The sequence below is a fragment of the Trichosurus vulpecula genome, chromosome 4 (genome assembly GCF_011100635.1).
Source record: "Trichosurus vulpecula isolate mTriVul1 chromosome 4, mTriVul1.pri, whole genome shotgun sequence".
Lineage (NCBI taxonomy): Eukaryota > Metazoa > Chordata > Mammalia > Diprotodontia > Phalangeridae > Trichosurus > Trichosurus vulpecula.
The window spans coordinates 441,238,346-441,257,178 of record NC_050576.1 but is presented as its reverse complement, the minus strand read 5'-3'; the positions used below and the strand labels follow the sequence as shown (position 1 = coordinate 441,257,178).

The following is an 18,833-nucleotide window of genomic DNA, read 5'->3' as shown; positions in this document are numbered from 1 at the left end:
GAGTCTTGCCCAGCACTTTGGCCATGTGGACACAGCTTCACGGGCCTATTCCCAGCAACTACCTTAAGAGCAGTCTCCTCCCCCTCTCCAGGCAACTTTAGGGAAGAATGAAGGATGGAAGAAGGAAATGTCAGGGTTGAGACCCTGGTGGGAAGGACTGACAAAATGTGTGTGCTTGTGCATGTGCGTGTGCGTGTGCGTGTGTGTGTGTGTGTGCTCGTGTGTGTGTGTGTGTGTGTGTGTGTGTGTGTGTGTACATGGGCCCCTCCATCCTTTGCTTAGGGAGATGGCAGAGACCATGGACAGTGGGGACCAGGGGAGTCTGGGAAGAGAAGAGTGAGGCCCGAGGTCGAGCCAGGACCCAAATGGCCTCCATGTTGGAGGGGGACGGGCGAGCCAAGTGGTCTGCTTAGTTCTACTCCGAGAGGTAGGAAAAGCACGATTTGCAAAGGCTCCCCTCACCGGCCTTGAATTTCACCCCATCCCCCATCGGGGCTCCCAGGAGAGGGAGGAATGATGGGGTGAGGTCCGGATCCTTGGAGGTCTCGGTGGCTCATCCCGGCAGGTCAGTCTAGGAGCAGGTGCCAATGGAATGCCTGGTGGGCCTGGTCCAGAGAAGTCCACATGCCACTGCCTCTCATGCTCAGTCTCTGGCTCCTCCCCCTCCTTCAGCCTCCTCTCCCTTTTAACCACCGGCCTCCCTCAATAAGCTTCCACCCCCTTTCAGCCTCCTGCTTTCCCAGGTCTTCAGTCTCACCTAACTCTCTCCTTGACCAGTAGAAGAACCTTAGTGTTAGACTGTGCCTCCATCCATCTCTTCCTTCACTACCATCTGTAACTGAACTCTGCCCCTCCTCAGATTTCCTAGTTTGGGCCATAGGGGTGGAGCCCATCCTCCCAAGCAGGCCTGGTGGGGCAGACAGACCAGCTGCCCAGATGGGAATGGCTCACACCTATGGTCTGACCAGCACAGACTACATGGCCCCCCATGGCAGCCAGAGCACTTACTTTGCAGGCTGCTGGCCCTGGTCTCTCCGGAGCTGACAGGACATTTCTAGTTTGCCAAGGCCTTCAGCCTACTTTTCTGTGATTGAATCTGTCTCTTTGGAGCCTCCTTCCCACCCCCACCCCCAAAATGGCACCCTCAGGGAGGGCTGAATGGGATGATGTTCATGGCTATCATCTGGGTTCCCTCTGTCCGTTCCACACCCTTTTCTTCCAAGGAAGCACAACAGGAAAGATGGAGCATTTTATTAAGCATCTCACTTCTCCTCCCACCAGACAGAGGAGGGAGGCCGGTGGTCAGGAGTCAGGGAGCCCTCAAACCTCTCTCTGAGAGGCCTCAGGTCATCACCTGGAGTGGGGCAAACCCCTTCCCTCCCATCCCCCACCCCAGGAAGAAAGCGAGGGTCAGAGAGGAGGCGTGACTTGGGCACAGTCACCCAGCTTTTCTTCCTCTTTTTCTGCCTCTTCTCTGTGTAAGGCACTGAGCTGGTTGCTGGGGGGACACCGAGAGGAATAAGGCACTGGCCAGCCCTGCAGGGGCTACCCCCAAGAGCCTCCACCCACCCTAGGGGGACAGGCAGTTGAGGCTTCTTGCAGTCAGAGTCACTTTGAGAGTCTTGGCAAAGGCTTCTCCTTTCTCATAATAAGCGGCCTCGTTCACAAACACGGGGTAGACGGTGCCATCTCCATCAAATGGAATGGTCTTCCCATCCACTGTGAGAAACATGGGGTCCCCGGGGTTCAGCGGCTTCCAGTCTTGGTCCTCTCGGTAAAGGGGGGGAGGAAATGATAATTAGGCTCCTTTGTCTTCCCTTCAGGCACTTCTAAGACCAGAATCACTAGGGCAAGGACAGCTGGGGGCCCTCCAAGAAGTGGCCCTAACTTTGCCTGGCACCTGGCCCAGACACACCCTTTTCTCTGACACTGACAATGCCCCTCGGGGGGCTTCCATCCCTGGCCTCAGTTCGAGGATTCTTGGGCCAGTTTTACAGATGAGGAAGGTCCTGAGGTGAATGAGGTGGTTTGGAGTCAGAAGACTTGGTGACGATTTGAGGGACAAGTACCAAAGCTCCCCTGGGCCTCCTCTTCCTCATCTGTAAAATGGGGGGGGGTGGACTGGTTCTAGAACCGTGACCTTGTAGTCCAAGGTCACCCAGGGAGCAGGAGTCAGGGCTAAGCTCTCTGCTGATTCTCCTAGGCTTGGCGCCATACTGCATTCACCTGAATGCTGGCAGAGAGTGAGAATTCTTCTAAGCAGACCCAGGCTCTGGCCCTGGGTGAGGAGGGGGGCCTTTGAACCAGCTTTCTTTCAGCTACCTCTTCTGCAAGAGGGGGAAACCGAGACCCAAAGATGGAAGGAACTGCCTGAGGAAGCTGGATGCCATGACCAGCGGGACCAGAACCCAGGTTTTCTCGCTCCTCAGCCAGTGCTGGGATCTTAGCCCTCTGTCCCAGCTTATTTTACCAACATCCACTCTGTGCCCCAACCCAGCAACCTATTCCCTGTGTCCAGGCTGAGAGCTGAGCTGGGCCACATGCCACCTCCTCCTGAACCGCTCCTCCTTTCCCCAGTCACATCTCCCTGGCTCCAAGCTCCACCTAAAGGGACCAGGAAGTGCTCCTGCCCTAGGCCTGGCAGCCGGAGTCTGACCACTCCCCTTGCCAAGGTCCTCGGTCTTTTGTGGGCATGTGCTCTGGCCATCAGCCACCTAGGGCAGACACAGAGGCGTCGTTAGGGGGACTGTCTCTCAGCCTCGATTAAGGGGGCCATTGACCCATCCTCCCCCACCCCCTGAAGTGATGGCTGGGATGGGGAGGGGAAATGTGCTGAAAGGTTAGCCTAAAACTGTATTTTGAAATGTTCTAACCTTTCCTTGCTCAAAATTCCGATGAGCGTCTGTCTCTGTATCTCTCCTTCCCTCCCCGTCTCTGCCTCTCCTCTTCCTCTCCCTCCTCCTCTCTCAGCTGGAAATCGCTTGAATATCGAATAATGCCAAATTAAATTAAAACAGTTTTGAGGCCTCCTTGGGCCTCAGACGCAGAATGCAGGCTCCAAGTTTTCTTCCACACTCACCATCATTTATTTTGTATTTGTCTTGCAGTGACTTCTCTGTACATACACATTGTCTCCCCAAACCAAAGATCAGCTCCTGGAAGCAGGGGCTGGTCTGGATTTGCCTTGGTTTCCCCATTGCTCAGATCAGAGCCTGGAAGCTAATGGACTAGGACATGCTTAATGAATGATGGTTGAATTAAACTTCCTTATGAGGGATGGAAGGAGGAATGGAAGGACAGAGGGATGGATAGATGGAAGGTCCTCCCTCTCTGCACCTCCCCCAACTCTGTCTGCCCTCCCTCTTCCCTTTCTGCTCTCTCAAGGGGGATGCTAGTAAGCACACGCACCAAGACAAGCATGGATTCTATGCTAGCGGTGCTGAGAGCCACAGTGGCCCTGGAATCGGGCCTACAGAAGAGGCCAGATGTATGATTCTGCCTGCTGCTGGGGTCCCCTTGTGTCTTGTACCAAGCTGAGTTTGAATTCTGCCCCAGACCCTTAGTAGCTAGCTGCGGGACCCTTGTCAAGTCTGCCTCAGTTTCCTCATTTGTAAAATGGGAAAAGTAACAACACCTCCCTCCCAGGGTGGTTGGGAGGATGCAATGAGATGATGTGTGTTAAGTGCTTTGTAAACCTTCAAACATTCTCTCAGTGGTGACTATTGGGCGGTGGCATAGCCAGCGATCAGGGGCCACTGCAGAAGGAGGCTGCCTGCCTGCCTGCCCAAAGATGCCAGGCTGGCGGGGTCCATGGGCCAGTGGGTACCGTGCTTTTGACCCTGGGCTGCTCGACACTTTAGCCATGAGAATGAGGATTTGGGTGGCATGCTTCTAAACCAGGTAAAGGCACAAGGCAGGCAGGGGGGCTGCCACATGGCATGGCTGAGCTGGGAACCCAGAAGACTGTGATGCTGGACAAGGTGAAATATGGTTCAGAGAAATGGCCATGGTGAGTGAGGCAAGGGCCCTGGTTAGACCCCCTTTACACGTGAGAAAAGTGGGACTGAGGAGGAAGCAAGGGTGCCAGGGTCCTATGGTGAGTCAAGGAGCACACGCCTCCTGACTCCCCCTGCAGCGCTGGAGATAGGGAAACATTTTGGGAAAAGAACTCTCACACCTTCCCAACAGAAGGCAGTTTTTCTTTGTTTTTGGTCTTAGGAAAGCCCAACCACCAGCAGCCCAAAGCAGGCCCCTCTGGCTGCTAGCCACAACTTCTGCAGGCCCCAAAGCAGGCCCAGTGCCCAGGCTGGACCATTCCTGGGGCCTGGGCAGAAGCACTTGGAGCTAACTTTACCTGCAAGCTGGGATGGATCACAGCAGAGATCTCCCCGTTTTCCTTATGAGGATAGTCAACTTTCTCCGTGACCTGGTAAACCTCCAGTGAACAGGCAGGGAATTCTCTTCCTAGAAATAGATAGAACAGGCAGAAAACAGATATGTCAACTGGATCTCAAGCTGCATGGCCTCCAGTGTCCAGCTTTGGGAAGACTCAGGCGGCAGGAACCCAGCCATGATGGAGCAGGCACAGATCCCTGGCTCCCAGCTCCAGGGAAAGGGTGTGTGTGTCCTCAGGGCTCTGGTCTGGCCTCCACTGTCCACATGCAGGGGATCCACCTAAATGGCCAATTGAGGTCCCAGCCCTGAGAGGTCACTGCGTGAGGCTCTGGAGGCCTGAGAGGGAGGACTAGAAGTTCTGCTTAGTACAGACTCAGCCATGATAGCGAAGGGGCGCTAGTGCTGAGAATTTTGTTTTCCAAGCATCTTAATGAGCACCACAAGGATATCTAGTTCTACCCTTTTATTTTACCAATGAGCAACCCACCCCTCCCCCTGCCTTCCCCACTGGGAAGGGACAATTTACACAGTCCCCACAGGAAGCAAGCGGCAGATGTGGGCTTTGGGTCCTGGGGTCAAACTCAAAGTAACAGGATAACAGATTGAGGCCTGAAAGGAACTTTCATCACCATTTAGTTCAACACCTTCATTTTGCCAGTGAGGAAACTGAAACTTAAGAACAGGTGGGTGAATTGCCCAAAGTCACTCAAGGGAGTCAACTGGCAGAGGTAGAATTCAAAGCCCAAATCCCAACTCTCCTACTACCCCACCCTGAATCCCTGGCAGCTTTTCCAGTATCTGGACTCTTCAGAGTTTCAGATTCCTCACTCCTGAAGTCTGGCCTCAATACCAAACACATTACAAAAACAACTCTCTATGATGTCACCAATGATCCGTCTTTTCTCATTTCTCATACTCCTTGACCTTTCCACATGTACCATATCTCCCAAATCTGTCCCCTCCTCTCCAACCACATCCCACTTGCCTTAGTTTGGTCACTCATATTCCTCTCTTTTTTATTTTTATGATGTGTTCTTTGGCCCACCAATACTTTAGAATTAAATTATTTAGACTCCATTTTAGTTTGAATACTTTCTTCAAAAGCCCCTTGTTGATTATAATTTTTCTTATGTTGTGGTTAGAAAAGAATGTGTTTAATATTTATGTTTTTCTGCATTTATGAGGTTTTCTTTGTTGCCAAGGAGGTGGTGAATTTTTGTAAAGCAGGTATTCACACCTCAAAATATGTATATTCCTTCCTATTCCCATTTAGTACTCCATTATTTAACATTTTTCTTATTTTATCTTTTTGTTAAGTTTTTCTGGATCTGACTGGGGTATACTGAGGTCTACAACTCTTAGGGTTTTGTGGAACATTACTCCTTATAATTCAGTTAACTTTTCTTTTGAGTACTTGGATCTATAGCACTTAGTACATATGTAGTAAGCATCAATATTATTTCATTTTTTATGGTGCCATTAAATATAATGTAATTGTCTTGTTTACCTTTTTTAACTATGTCTATTTTTATTACTGCCTTGTCTGAGATCATGATTGCTACCTGTTTTAAATTCATCCAAAGAATAATAAATTCTTGGAAATTAAGGGGGTGCCCATCAATTGAGGAATGGCTTAATAAGTTGTGGTATGGGATTATGATGGAAAAATATTGTACTATAAGAAATTATGAGCAAGATGCTCTCAGAAAAACCTGGAAAGACTTTCATGGGCTGATGCAAAGTGAAATGTACTAGGTACATTTGGGTGATGATCAGCTGTGAATGACTTAGCTATTCTCAGCAATACAACAATCTAAGACCACTCTGAGGGACTTAGGAGGAAAAATGCTGTGCATCCCCAGCCAAAGAACTGATTGTGTCTCAACACAAATTGAAGCAACTTTTTTTCTTGAGTGTTTTTTTGTCTGTTTTCTTTTACAACGTGACTGTTATGGATATGTTTTGCGTGGCTATACGTGTATAACCTATATTGAATTGCTTGCCTTCTCAATGGGGGAAGGTGAGGAGGGAGGAAGGGAGAGAATTTGGAACTCAAAGTTTTAAAAACAAATGTTAAAAATTGTTTTACATGTAACTGGGGAAAAATCAAACACTAAATAAATAAAATAAATCTTTTAAAAAGAAAAGAACGATAAATTTTATGGCAGCCTCTCATTTTAACTCATTTTAATATGTGAATCTTTATGTTTCGAATGATTTTTAATAAACAAATATTGATCATTCTGCCTTCTAATCCCTTCTGTTATCCTTCTGATTTAGGGATGAATTTATCCCACTGCCATTCCTCAATTGACTGTAAGTAGCATATTTTCCCTTCATTATAATTTCTTACAGTTTCTCCTCCATTTGGAAAGGAATCAAATCTAAAATTAAAGCAATTTATTCCTACTCCATTGTCCCTGCTCTCTTCTCCAAGCCTAGATCTTAGATCTTCTTCTTATTTGTTAATTATTATCATTTTTTATTCTTCTTATCTTATTCCCACTTTACGATCAAGGTCAGTGGTGACTCAGTGTCCCCCACTCCAGTCCATCTTCCACTCAGTGATCAAACCAATCTCCCTAAAGCACCAACCTGACCATGCCCCCACAGCCACTTTAATAAGCTCCAAGGTCTCCCTGTCTCTTCTGGAACACATACAAAATCCTCTGCTTGGCCTTTAAAGCCCTTCACAAGCTGGCCCTCCCTGCCCTTTCCAGCCTTCTCACACCTGACACTGGCCTCCCCATCACACAAGACATTCCATCTGATCAGACTCTTCCTCATGCCTAGAAGACCCTCCTCATTTCTACCCCCTGCTTCTCTCCAGGCTCTGCTAAAATCCTGCCCTCCACCAGAAGCCTGGACCTCCTTTATAATGCTCGCAAGTCACTTGGGCTGCTGATGGCCAATTGATTCTGTCTCTGGCTTGTCCTCTCCCTATTCAACTCTAAACTCCACAAGGGCAAGATCCACCTTTTGTTTGTCTTTGTGTCCCCGTGCTCAGCATGTGCCTGGCACATAGTAGGGCTCCATAAATGCTAGTGGACTGGCAGACTATCTGTCATCACTTCCAGGAAGTCGGGTGATTCTTGAATCCTCTCTTTCTAACCAGTTTCCCAGGGCAGCTGTTCTTGGTACTCGAAGTCTGCCATCTTACCCGATCTTTTGACTTTTCCTGGGGTCTCCTGGGGTCAGGAGCTCTGGGGGCTCCACCGTAGATTTCAGGGAGTCAACTGCTCAGACCAGGTTTTCCCACCTTGTTCTAAGTGCTTCCTCTCCTGTCACCCTTTCCTGCCTAACTCTCTTTGCATCGATCATTTCATCTCAAAGCTCTCGATTCATTTCTTCCACTTCTTTTAGCCCTCGTGGCCAAGCCACTGTTGCAAAAATCCGAGGCTTGGCTTGCAGTCATTGTTGGCTTTGGTGTTTTCTCTGGCAGCTCCCACAGATGGTCCTCTGCCCCAGTCCATCCCGGGCTCTGCCGGGGTCTCCAGCCCTGGGGGGCAGGGCTGCCACATTCCACGCAGGCTGGAAGCAGGGAGCCATCTTTCCAGGGCATGACTTTGTTAGTCCTTCAATCTCTTAAGTGCTGGCGGCTCATCTTTAATAATTCGTTGTTGAACTTCCTGAGAATCAGCATCAATCTCCCTCATCTTTGGTGTTCAGAATCTGCCTTTCGGGAACAAGGCTCCCATTCCCTTCCAAGCCTCTGGAGTGCTCTGTGGTCCCTCCACTGTTCCCAAAAGTGGTTTTGGAGTCCTTGCCTTATGTGTTTGGGAGCTGAGCCTGGAGACTGTGGGAGCCCTGCAGGATTCTGTCACCTGGTCTTACCACTGGGAGCTTCTGACACTCCAAGAAGTGGTTGTAGTCAGCTTTAGGTGGCACTTGCCCACTTGGTCTTTGCACACACACACACACACACACACACACACACACACACACACACACATTCTTGACCAAAAGAACACAGCCCCCCAATGGAGCATTCTGGGGAATGAGGAATCTCCCAGACTTACAGTGCTCTTCCCTACACTCTCTCAGAAGTGTGAACATCTTTGGACAAGGTACACCTTCCCACTGCTTAAAGTTCAAGAGTGACAAGGCACCTCAGAGGTCATTCAGTTGCTCATTTCCACAGACAAGGAAGCTTGGCCCCAGATGAGAAGGGGCCTCCTTAAGGCCACACAGAGCCTGGATTCAAGCCCAGACCTTTTGGCCCTAAATTGCTACCCATTCCTCTCCCACACTAAGCCAGGCTCTGCTGGCTCCAACCCCAGGAGGGGAAGCGGGATCTCTGGGAGCTACAAAAACAAGATGAGAGAGGTGGGAAAAACCCAAGAGGAGAGGATTCTGAAGCAGGGGACACAACCTGTGGTCCAGGGACTCAGATGCCCTTGGGTTCAGACCCTCCCCCAGCATGCCTAGAGGCCTGGGCCTCAGGTGCTGGGGCCAGCCCAGGACTTAGCCTCTTCCTCTCCAGGGGTTTTCTCCAGGTGACCCCTTTGGCTTCCCATTATAGGCCAACTGGGCAGGAAGCACCCTGGAAAGGGACTTCCCATTGGGGAGGGCATCTATCCTGGCTGAGGTAGACTCCCTCTGGCCGAAAGAGAGCATCAGCCCACAGCCCAGCAGAGGAAGTCTGGTTCACTCTGCCAGCTTCCAAGATAAGTCAGCTCCTTACCTTAGATACACCCCCAGGCTGGACCGTGACTTACCTTCATTGAAATACTGGATGAAGTCCAGGGCATGCCTTACTATTCTCCTCATCTGATCAAGAATATCAGCTCTGAGAACCCCGTGAGGCTGGGGACCAACCTCTACACCTGTGGAGAAAAGGCCCAGAGGGAGTCCCTGACCTAAGACCTCCCCGCTGCCCCGGTGCCCTCCTGATGTTCCAGGTGATCTCTGAGGCCCAGAATGAGGCTCCGTGATTCTGGTCACTGTCTTCTCCCAGACCTCTCTGTCTCTTCCCTGTGAGTATTCCCCCCGCCCAAGCTCTCTCTTCAATTCTTTCTCTCAGTTATTCACCAATACACGCAATTTCATTATAGTTTTCTTGTATTTTCCTCTTGGTTTGCTAGACGTAGGTGACCCATCTGAGTGGGCTGATGCATGTATGCATAAAGACGAACACACCTACACCTGACCATAGGGTTGTATAAGTATGTGCAATCTCTGCACAGGGCAGGTTGTGGTGTCCATGTGCATTGGCATGGGCTTCCCCTGGGACTGCCAGAGGCTGTGCACAGGGGCCCCCACTGGCTACTTTCTCTCCCTCCCTCCTGCATAGGTCTTGGCCCCAGTAAGTAGCTGCTGCCCTGGATGGATGACTAGCCCTCTGACGTGGGCAGAATGGAGGGCCAGAATCAAGCTTGGACCCTAAGAATGGGTACATAGAGAGGGGAATGAGCAGGGGAGCCAGTCTGAATGTGGTTTGGGATGAGCAGTCCAGTAGTTAAGTAAGGGTAAGCTCATGGATGCCTAGAGGTTCTCCTATGAGATGTACCATTCAGTGAGGATGGACTTGCTGGGCTTCTCTCAGACCGTGGGCTAAAGATGGGGAGGGGGAGGGGAACAGAATGCATGGAGGAGGGGAGAACAATGGAGAAGCTCTTTGCTTCCTGTGAACTGCCCAGCTGGTGGAGCCTGCCCCAGACTCAATCCATGAGGCTCTGAAGGGAGGACATTTGTTGGAACGAGCTCACAAAGAATTCTAACCCCTTGGCTTAGGTGTCTCGAGAGCTGAGAGCCCTCTGCCCCCAACCCATTTGTGGCAGATGCTGTGTGTGACAATTCCTTCCAATCCAGCCAAAGTTGGAGCTATCCTGTATTTTGTACCAGCTTAAATGCTCCAATCTCACCAATGTCCCCTGAACAGCAAACCGTCCTCATGGGACAGCACTGCAGGAGCTGGCTTACAAATTAACCATTAAAAAAGAAAATATTGCCAAACATTGGGCTAGTCTGAGGAATGTGGACTTGGCCTTGAGAAATCTGCAGGGCAGGGCACAGAAGACAAGACTCTCTGGGCATTGGCTGGTTCTGAGGCTATAGCTGGACCCCTCTGCAGAGCCTGTCTATTCTCTCATGTCTGGACCAAGAGTAGAACAAAGAGTGTCTTCCCCAGTGTAGACAGAAAAGCATACAGAGGAGGGCAGCACCAAGACAGCCAGAGCAGACTTGAGGGTCCCCAGAAAAGTTCATCCCCTCCCCCTGGCCTGGGCCTCCTGCTCAGGGCAGGGGGATATACCAAGGGCCTGGTGCAGATCCTTTCATTCCCTGATCTTGAGACCATGGGTGAGTTTATCCAGTTATGACAAAAGAAATGGTGGCAACTTACCCACGGGATGCTTTGCCACGGAGCGTGTGGTGGCGTATTTCAGAGAAGGGTGGTCAATAAGATACACAAAGCAGGGCATGGGAGCCAGGGAACTCTGCAAAAAAGGCGTGGAGAGTGTGAAGCACCAGCACCACGGAAGCTGTGAGGACAGGACAGGACTGACTGGCGCCCACAGGCCTCAGGAGCATGTGCATCCTGGCTCCAAAGTCAATGGGACCAACCACAAAACATATCAGAAAGACGCAACCCCATGGAAGCCATGCCTGAAAGGTGGCAGATGGGCCACAAGTCTGGGTAATTCCTGGCCCCAACATCAAAGGAACATCCTTATCCCCAAAGTCCTTGGTCCTGTCTGATATCTCAACCTCAGACACTGCTAGGATTTTATCAGTAGAAGTAACATGAGAGAAGAGGCTGGACCATCTGCTTTGCTGCTGTCCCCTAAGGACCAGGGACTTTTCACTGGTTTTGTAGATGAAATCTTCCCTCTATGTTGGCTCCCCCATTAGACCATGAGCTTCTTCTATCTGTATCCCCAATGTCTGGCCATAGGATCAATAAATCATTTATTCATTCATCTTCAACTCAACATGTCCAGAACAGAACTCAGCATCTTTGCCCCCAAACCCTACCCTTCTCCTACCTTCCCCAGCACCCTCCCAGGCCTTCAGGCTCCCAAACCTAGGACTCATCCTGGACTCTTCAGCCTTTCTCACCTCCTCCCTCCCCACCCCGATCCAATATGGTGCCAAGGATTGTCAATTTCATCTCTCAAATTCACCTCCTCTTCTCCCCTGACTGTGCCTCCAGCCCAGTGCAGGCCCTCATCTCCTCCCACTTGGACCATTGCACTAGCTGCCCAAGGGGGTGGGGGTGGGGGGATGTCTGCTTGTTTCAAGTCTCTCCCCTTCCCCCCAGTCTATCCTCCATTCAGCCACCAGTGACTTGTCTAAAGCTCAGGTCTGATCATGTCACCCTCTAATCAATGAACCCCAGTGGTTCCCTATGGCCTCCAGGAGCAAATACAAACTCTTTTGTCTGGCATTCGAAGCCCTTCATAACCTGGCCCCCTCCGCTCTTCCCTGTCTTCTTCCACCTCACTCCCCCACTCTTTGATCCAGTGGCCCTGGCCCCCGACTGTTCCATGAACAAGACTCTTTATCTCCCAGCTATGGGCATTTTCTCTGTGTGTCCTCCATGAGTGGGATGTTCTCCCTCCTCCACTTGGCCTGCTGACCTCCCAGCTCCAACCCCACCTTCTGTGAGGAGCTTTCCCCATCCCCCTTCATTCCAGGGTCTTCCCTCTGAGGGTCTTTCCAGGTTATCCCATCTATAGCTTGTTTATACATAGTTGCTTGTTGTCTCTCCTATTAGATCATAAGCTCCTTGAGGCGAGGGAGTAGCTTCTGCCTTTCTTTGTGTCCTCAGTGCACAGCAGAGTGCCTAGAACAGAGTAGGTGCTTAATAAACGCTTGTGACTCAGTTGAATGACTGTCTATTCTATAGGGTGGGTTGGGCCTGGAGGGACTCAGGCTGCTCCCCCGGGGCAGTAAGGAGGGGGCTCCCCTCTCCTTCCAAGTGTGAGAGGGATTCTGGGTTCCTCTCCAGAGGGATTAATGTTCAGCTGGAAAAGGGAAAGAGAACAGGGAGAAAGGGGTCCTGCTGACTTGGGTCCCTCTCTGGCCTGGGTCAGGGGAGAAGGAAGGCAAGAACAGCAGGCTTGCTGGGCTTCCCTGTCCACCCCTGCTCCCCAGCTTCTTGCCCACCTCCCTCCCCTGACCCCCTGCTCCTCCCTGAGTCTGTGTCTTACAGGTGGACTCACGTGTGGACATCATCATAGACATTAATGACCCAAACCTCCCGTGCTGTGAGCAACAGGCTACCCTCCTTCTCAGTTCTTTGTCTGCCAGTGTTCATGGCGCTGGAGCTGGTCAGAGTCAGAACAACAAAACGCAGCCTCCTAGAAGGCAGCGCTGCTCCGAGCCGGCATGGACTGGCTCCCTTCCTGCCCGAATGCTGGGCACCACCCAGCAAGCTCTCTGTAATGTCCATTTGTGCCCATGAGACCTCGCTGGGTGCAGTGCGAGGTGGTCTTGAGTTACAGGAGCCCCTTCTGCAGGGCAGGGTGAGGGTGGGGAGGGATCTGGCTGTTCTACGACCCTGGGATCCATCAGCCTCAAAGGAGACTCAGAACAGGAAGGGCAAGCATGTACAATGTGCCCCCCACTGCAGGGAGGCCATTGGGCACAAGATCCAGATTCCAGGGTGCCTCAGGTAACAGTTCATACAGACAAGACCAAGGGAGTGAAAAGAAGCCATCGTGGAGGGGATGGAGCACACTGGGACAGCTAGCCCACTGACTTAGTAGGTACCTTCATACCCATATCAGATCACCCCAACGTTGGGGTTCCGCTGACTGCGTGAAGGGATAGATACTTTAAAATCTCAGACCCTCAAAGGAGCTCTAAAGAAGAACATGAAAGTTACCTTAATGTAATGAAACATCTGGATTAGCACGTCATCCTCGGAGGTCTCCAGAATGAGAGTGCAGCCCATGTTAGAGGTGGTGTTGTGGAGGTCGAGAATCACGTCATAGGCGTCTTCACTCCCTTTGGGGCCAAACACGCGGTGTATTTCCTGGGCCTGGCTGACTTCGTAAGGCGAGTCCTCTGTTATTTCCATGCTGGGAGCAGAAGAGGGAGAGAAGAGTCAGGATTGACGTCCTCTCCAGGACTGGCCCCTGGCCCCTCCGCGGCTTGGAGGGGGCTGGCTACAAAGTCAGAGCCACGAATGGTGTGTGCAGGGGGCCTCTGGGTGATAGGTGGGGAGAATGAGTGACCCTGGAGTCCCAGGAGGAAGAGCTCTGGACCTCACGGATCCTTGAAGCAATGAAGGGTGATCCCCTCTCCGCTTTATCCTAGACCATGCGTCCCTTCTCTCGGGGTGGTGACTAGTCTTGTGTTCTCAAAGACGACATCAGGGATGTGATGCCACGACAGGCAAGTGAATTGGATGTACTGTGGGAGGGCTGGGCAAAGTCACCAGCCTCACTCTCTCCTCTGAAGTCGTCTGGGTCCAGTGGCCAGAGATGGACCCCATCATGGCCCTGGATGCACTGGGAGACCTGGGCCCTTTTAAGCTGAGGTCTTTATCGTGTCTCAGTTTAACGGAGGCAATACACATTCAGTGATTGAGACTAGGTAAGAAATGAGGTAGCTAGGTAAAGAGGTCCCTGCTCTTTAATGTGGCATTCAAGGCCCTTCACCAAATGGCTCCAACTTCCCATTCCAACCAATCTCTTCCTTCACCTCCCAGAGCTGTGCCCTGTGCTCCAAATAAACAGGACAATGCTTCCTGAGCATGCTCTGAGTTCCTTAGCTCACACCATCCCCTGGGCCCAGAACACCCACCCTTCCTACACTTGCTTCCTCCCCTTTTGCCCAGCTGTTGTACCCCTCGTCCTCTGAGGTCAGAGTAGAACGCCCCCAGCTGGAGGGGCTTCCTGATCCCCCTCCCCCAACCTTCTCCAGGCCACTTGAGAACTCTAGAATCCAAACTCAGAAGCTCTTGGGGATCCCCTGTCCATGCATGCCTTTGCATCCAGATTATAGCTATCTGTGTCTACATTATCGTCCTCCTAGATGGTAAGCTTCTTGAGGGCAGAGATTGAGTCTTTTCATCTTTGACTATTCCCCAGTACTCAGCATGGTGTATCGAATACTGAGTAGGCATTTCATAAGTGTGTGTTGATGAATAAATGAATGGATGAATGAATCATTCAGGTGAGAAAGGGAGAGTCTATACAGGACCAGAAAACAGCTGGATTTCCCATTTGCTTTCTGTCTCACTCAACATTCACTCATTCAAGGCCCTGGGGTCAGAAGTGGGAGAGGTCTTGCCTGTAGGGCAGCCTGGCAATGTGGAAGGTTCTGGTGAAGGACCCCCTGTAGTAAGGGACAGGCAGTGACCTCTCACCCCACTTAGGGTGCAAGAAAAGACCCAGGGACCCATCAGGCCCTATGGAAGAAGCCAGCCAGGGCAGCTGCCTGAGACCTTGGGTTCTGGTGAATGTGTGTGGCCTAGCACTTCTGTGGGGGGCATGGACATGTACAGCATGGATCCAAGACCATTCATCAGCCTGGTTGTCCTCCTCTGGACACCTTATATTGTATCAGTGTCCTTCAGAAATCACAGTGCCAGGAATTGACCATGGCTCTCCAGGTGTGGTCTAAACAGAGCAGAGGACAGAGGGCCTGCCACCTTCTTATTTGCAATCTAGCAGTGATGGGGGTGGGGTGCCATGCACTCATACCCCAACCTTTTATGGACTGAATGACACCCCCACTTTGGGGAGCATCATTCTCTCCAGTGACCCCTCAGGCCCCTCCCCTCTGAGACTGGATTTCCTTCCAAACCAATCTCAGCAAGATGGTAGAGGTCCTGCCTGAGCGCTAGCCCAGCCTGTTATAGCAGAAACCCTGGAATAAGTAAGTATTCTCCCTTCCCCTTGGGAAGCTGCAAAAAAGAATCAGTATCTGCATAGCTCTGAGCCCCCACCCAGAGAATATGCTGTGGCAAAATACTGTCATTTTAAATCCATCTCTCCCCCTTCCTAGAAGCTCCCTCATTGCCTCCTCTTAAATGCATTCCAATAACCACAAACACACACATACACACACACACACACTCACTCACACACACCATGTATTTCACAACTTTTATCACAATTGATGGCTTAAGAGACAAATTAAACATTTAAACACAAACAGGCAGACACAGTTTTAAGGAATAAAGGTAAGTGTCCCCTAGAAAGAGATCAGGCTTAAGCATTCTCAAGAGGGAGAGAGATAGAGGAGGGAAAACAAAAAGTGGAAAAGCTGCCAAACCCTGAGAGGGCTTTCAGCAGGCAACAGTGACTCAATATTCCTCATGCACCAGACACTCACTACGCCTGGGTCCCAGAGTCAGGTGCAGGCTCTGTGAGGCCTCTCTCCTTCCCAGGATCCCTAAGGCTTATGCATCACCACAGCCCCTTCCACCTGTCTCAAGGCCAGGGGGTCAAAGCAGGGATCGCTGAGCAGTGGGGAATACAAAAACAAAAATCAACTTTTGTCCCCTGCCCTCAGGAGTTCCACTCTACAGAGGAATGAGTTTTCAGAAGGAGGGCACTAGGAGCCACCAGTCAGAAAGGCTTCGTATAGAACCACATCCCAGGCTGCCAGTCCCTTCTCAAAGCACCTACTCCACAAAACCAGAGCAAAGAGATACAAATTCATCTGATGGGGGGGAGGGGGAGCGGGGAGAGCATCATGGAAGGCTCCCTGTAGGAGGTGACAGAGCCATCTCTCCATGAATCCCACTGAAATATAGGCACAGGAAGCCATTAATGACTAAGCCTCTGTCTTCACTGGGGAGTCTTTGCAGCCCGCCCAGCTGCCACAAGGCCTGCCCCAGGCTTGGCCATAGAAGGAGGTCTGAAGGATGATGTGGGTGGAGGCAGGACGGCCTGTCCAGTTGCCCTTCTCTGCATGACCCCAGGAGCCCGCCTCTGGACACGGGACCTGACTCTCAGACCCGCCTGCTTCCCTAGCCCAGGCAAGCCAGAGGTCTATGGACTAAAGCCACTGCCCCAGCTGGTTTCCCTGCAGCCACACTCTTCTAGGGACATTCCAGGACAGCCCTAACCTCCTAGGTTGACTTTGGGGGTGTGAGCTCCTCCCTGTACCCCTTGACTGATCACCACGAGGATGTTGGATCAGCCCTACAGACAGCTGGCTGGCCGAGCCATTGGTTCTGGTGATCTGGAGAGAGCACAGGCCTCTGAGTCTATAGACCTGGTTTCAAAGCCTCACTCTGCCCTTTACACGCTTTGTAACCTTGGATAGGTGGGACTAGGCTTGAGCAGGGGCAACTGCCAGAATCAGGTTGTTAAAGGCACAAATGAGAGACAGAGATTATGAAGAAAGCCTTCTTTTAAAGTTCACAGACCCCAGGCAAGAGCCCCTGCTCCTGAGGATCCCTGGGGTCCCTCCCAACACTGCCATGCTCTGCTCGAAGGTCCCTGCTTCCTCTGACACTCAGTGACTTAAGGTCCGAGTTCCAGGATGGGGTAGTCTGCTGCCCTTGTTGGGATACCTGGGATGGGTGGTGGACACAGTACCCTCCCCAACAGTGCATGGGTGGAGAGCATCATCGAGGGAGGATAACTGTCCAGGAGGATAACTGTCCAGGGGAGGTCAGTGAGAGATGAACATCCATGTGCAGCCCTCCCATGTGCTGCTACTGCCTCTGCGTCATGACACCTGGGACTGACACCCCTCCTGTGTGTCCCCCCACTCAGCAGAACAAAGTTCCTTGAGGTCACAGGTGTCTTTGCATCCCTCACCATAACGGGGATCACAAATCAGGACCTGGGACCGACAATGACCTCAAGGAAAAGCCTGCACCTTTACTTGAGCTCCACGCTGTCCAGGAAATCCACCCCAAATGTGTTACTAACTCCTGGGAGCCACTCCATTTACCTGGTGTTAAGGCGCCACAGTGCAGTGAGTGGGCAGAGGGCCGAGAACTAGGCCAAGCCTGGAATGTGAATCAGCAACAGCCCCTGCCCTCAGGAATCTTCCGTGGGGCTTGGGATAGGGCAGGGCCAGAGGAAAGCAGCTTATACCCAGAGAGGGGGGAGGCTGTGGAGGGGCAGGTCAAGAGGAGAAGCATTCTAGGCATGGTGGGGCGGGGAGCCACTCCTCTACAGCCCACAGACACTGACTGTGAAGACATCCTCTGGTGCTTAGGAGAGGGTTTGGGGGGAGATTCCAGGGGTCCCCACCCTACATATGAGCACACAGTCTGATGCCCAGCACAGGCACCAATGAAGTCCTTCCAGCTCAGGCTTGAGCTGCCTAATACAGCCTTGGGAAGAGTTTAGGGGTGAGCACAGGTGCAGCCTGGCTCCAGCACGTTGGGTCAGAGGTAGTGCCAGACGCTGGCAATGGTTGGGGGGGGGCCTAAACAAAGGCCAATGAGGCAGGTGGCCCAGCCCCTTCTGAACACTGAGAATCACTGTTCTTCCCAGGTGGACTCTGGGAGGCACAGCCCAGAGTAGTGGGTCCCAAGTGCCCACCCCCAGGCTCACCCCAAGGGAAGGACAGAGATCCCAAGAGGTTGCCACCCTGCCCCACCTGCCCCTGGACACAAGAGCCTGCTTCCCAAATGAGTTTCTATAAAACAAGGTTTAAGCAATGACCAACCACAATCCCAGAGAACTCAGGATGACCTGTACTGCCTGCCTCCTGCCAGAGAAGTGGTGGACTGAGGGGGAAGAATGCAGCATATCATTTTGGACTTGGCCAATGTGGGAGTCTGTATTTTTGACTCAGTCTTATTTGTTACAAAGGTTTTGTTCTTCTTTATTTGTGTGTGTGTGTTTGGGGGTGGGGAATTGGGAGGGAGAAAAAATAGGTTTTTGTTAAATGAAAACATTTTTAAGGTTTAATTATAAAAACAGGAACATCTGTGATATTATGGGTCTGATCAACTAATTACTAACTGTTTTTAAGGCAGATCATCTCCAATGACACCGAGCTTGTCACTTTCCAAAGTTCGTGAAACCCTCGGGTTTATCACAGACATGTGAAATTCCTTAGGGGGTGTGATTGGTCAAAGGCCAGGAAGGGGCTGACAAGGCACCCTGGAAAGGGCACTGGCTGAGGCCAGCACCCCACCCCCACCCCTGCCCCAACCCCAGCACGTGCCTTACCCTAGATGGGCAGGATCAAAGACTCGGTTCAGGTCGCAGTCAATGTACCTGGAGCCCTTCTGCACAGCCCGGGGGTTGGCGATAAAGGGCTTCACCTGTAGACCTGCTCTCTGCACTTCAGCTCCATCTTCTTCCCAGTGTCTGACCAGAAGCACCCCAGAGAGTTCATTCCCGTGGGTGCCCCCAAAGATCGCCACCCTCTTCAGGGGGGTCTTGGCTCCAAGCAGGGCAGCCATTCTCCCAAGCTCTCCTCTCCAGCTCTGCCAACCCAAAGAGAAGATTCCCAGTCACTGGGCCAGGCAGCCAGAGAAGGCTTCCAGCGCACCCACAGTGGCCTGG

General features: G+C 51.6%; 1 protein-coding gene across 1 annotated transcript; it reads right to left on the bottom strand.

Annotated features, from left to right (window-relative positions):
* Positions 1-1,251: 1,251 nt before the first annotated feature.
* ASPA (aspartoacylase) lies at positions 1,252-18,833 on the bottom strand. Its single transcript, XM_036753574.1, has 6 exons — positions 18,495-18,833; positions 13,226-13,421; positions 10,739-10,832; positions 9,114-9,221; positions 4,355-4,464; positions 1,252-1,768 (listed from the first exon to the last, which is right to left on the bottom strand). The coding sequence occupies exons 1-6, from the start codon at positions 18,728-18,730 to the stop codon at positions 1,571-1,573; spliced, it is 942 nt and encodes a 313-aa protein (XP_036609469.1). The 5' UTR covers positions 18,731-18,833; the 3' UTR covers positions 1,252-1,570.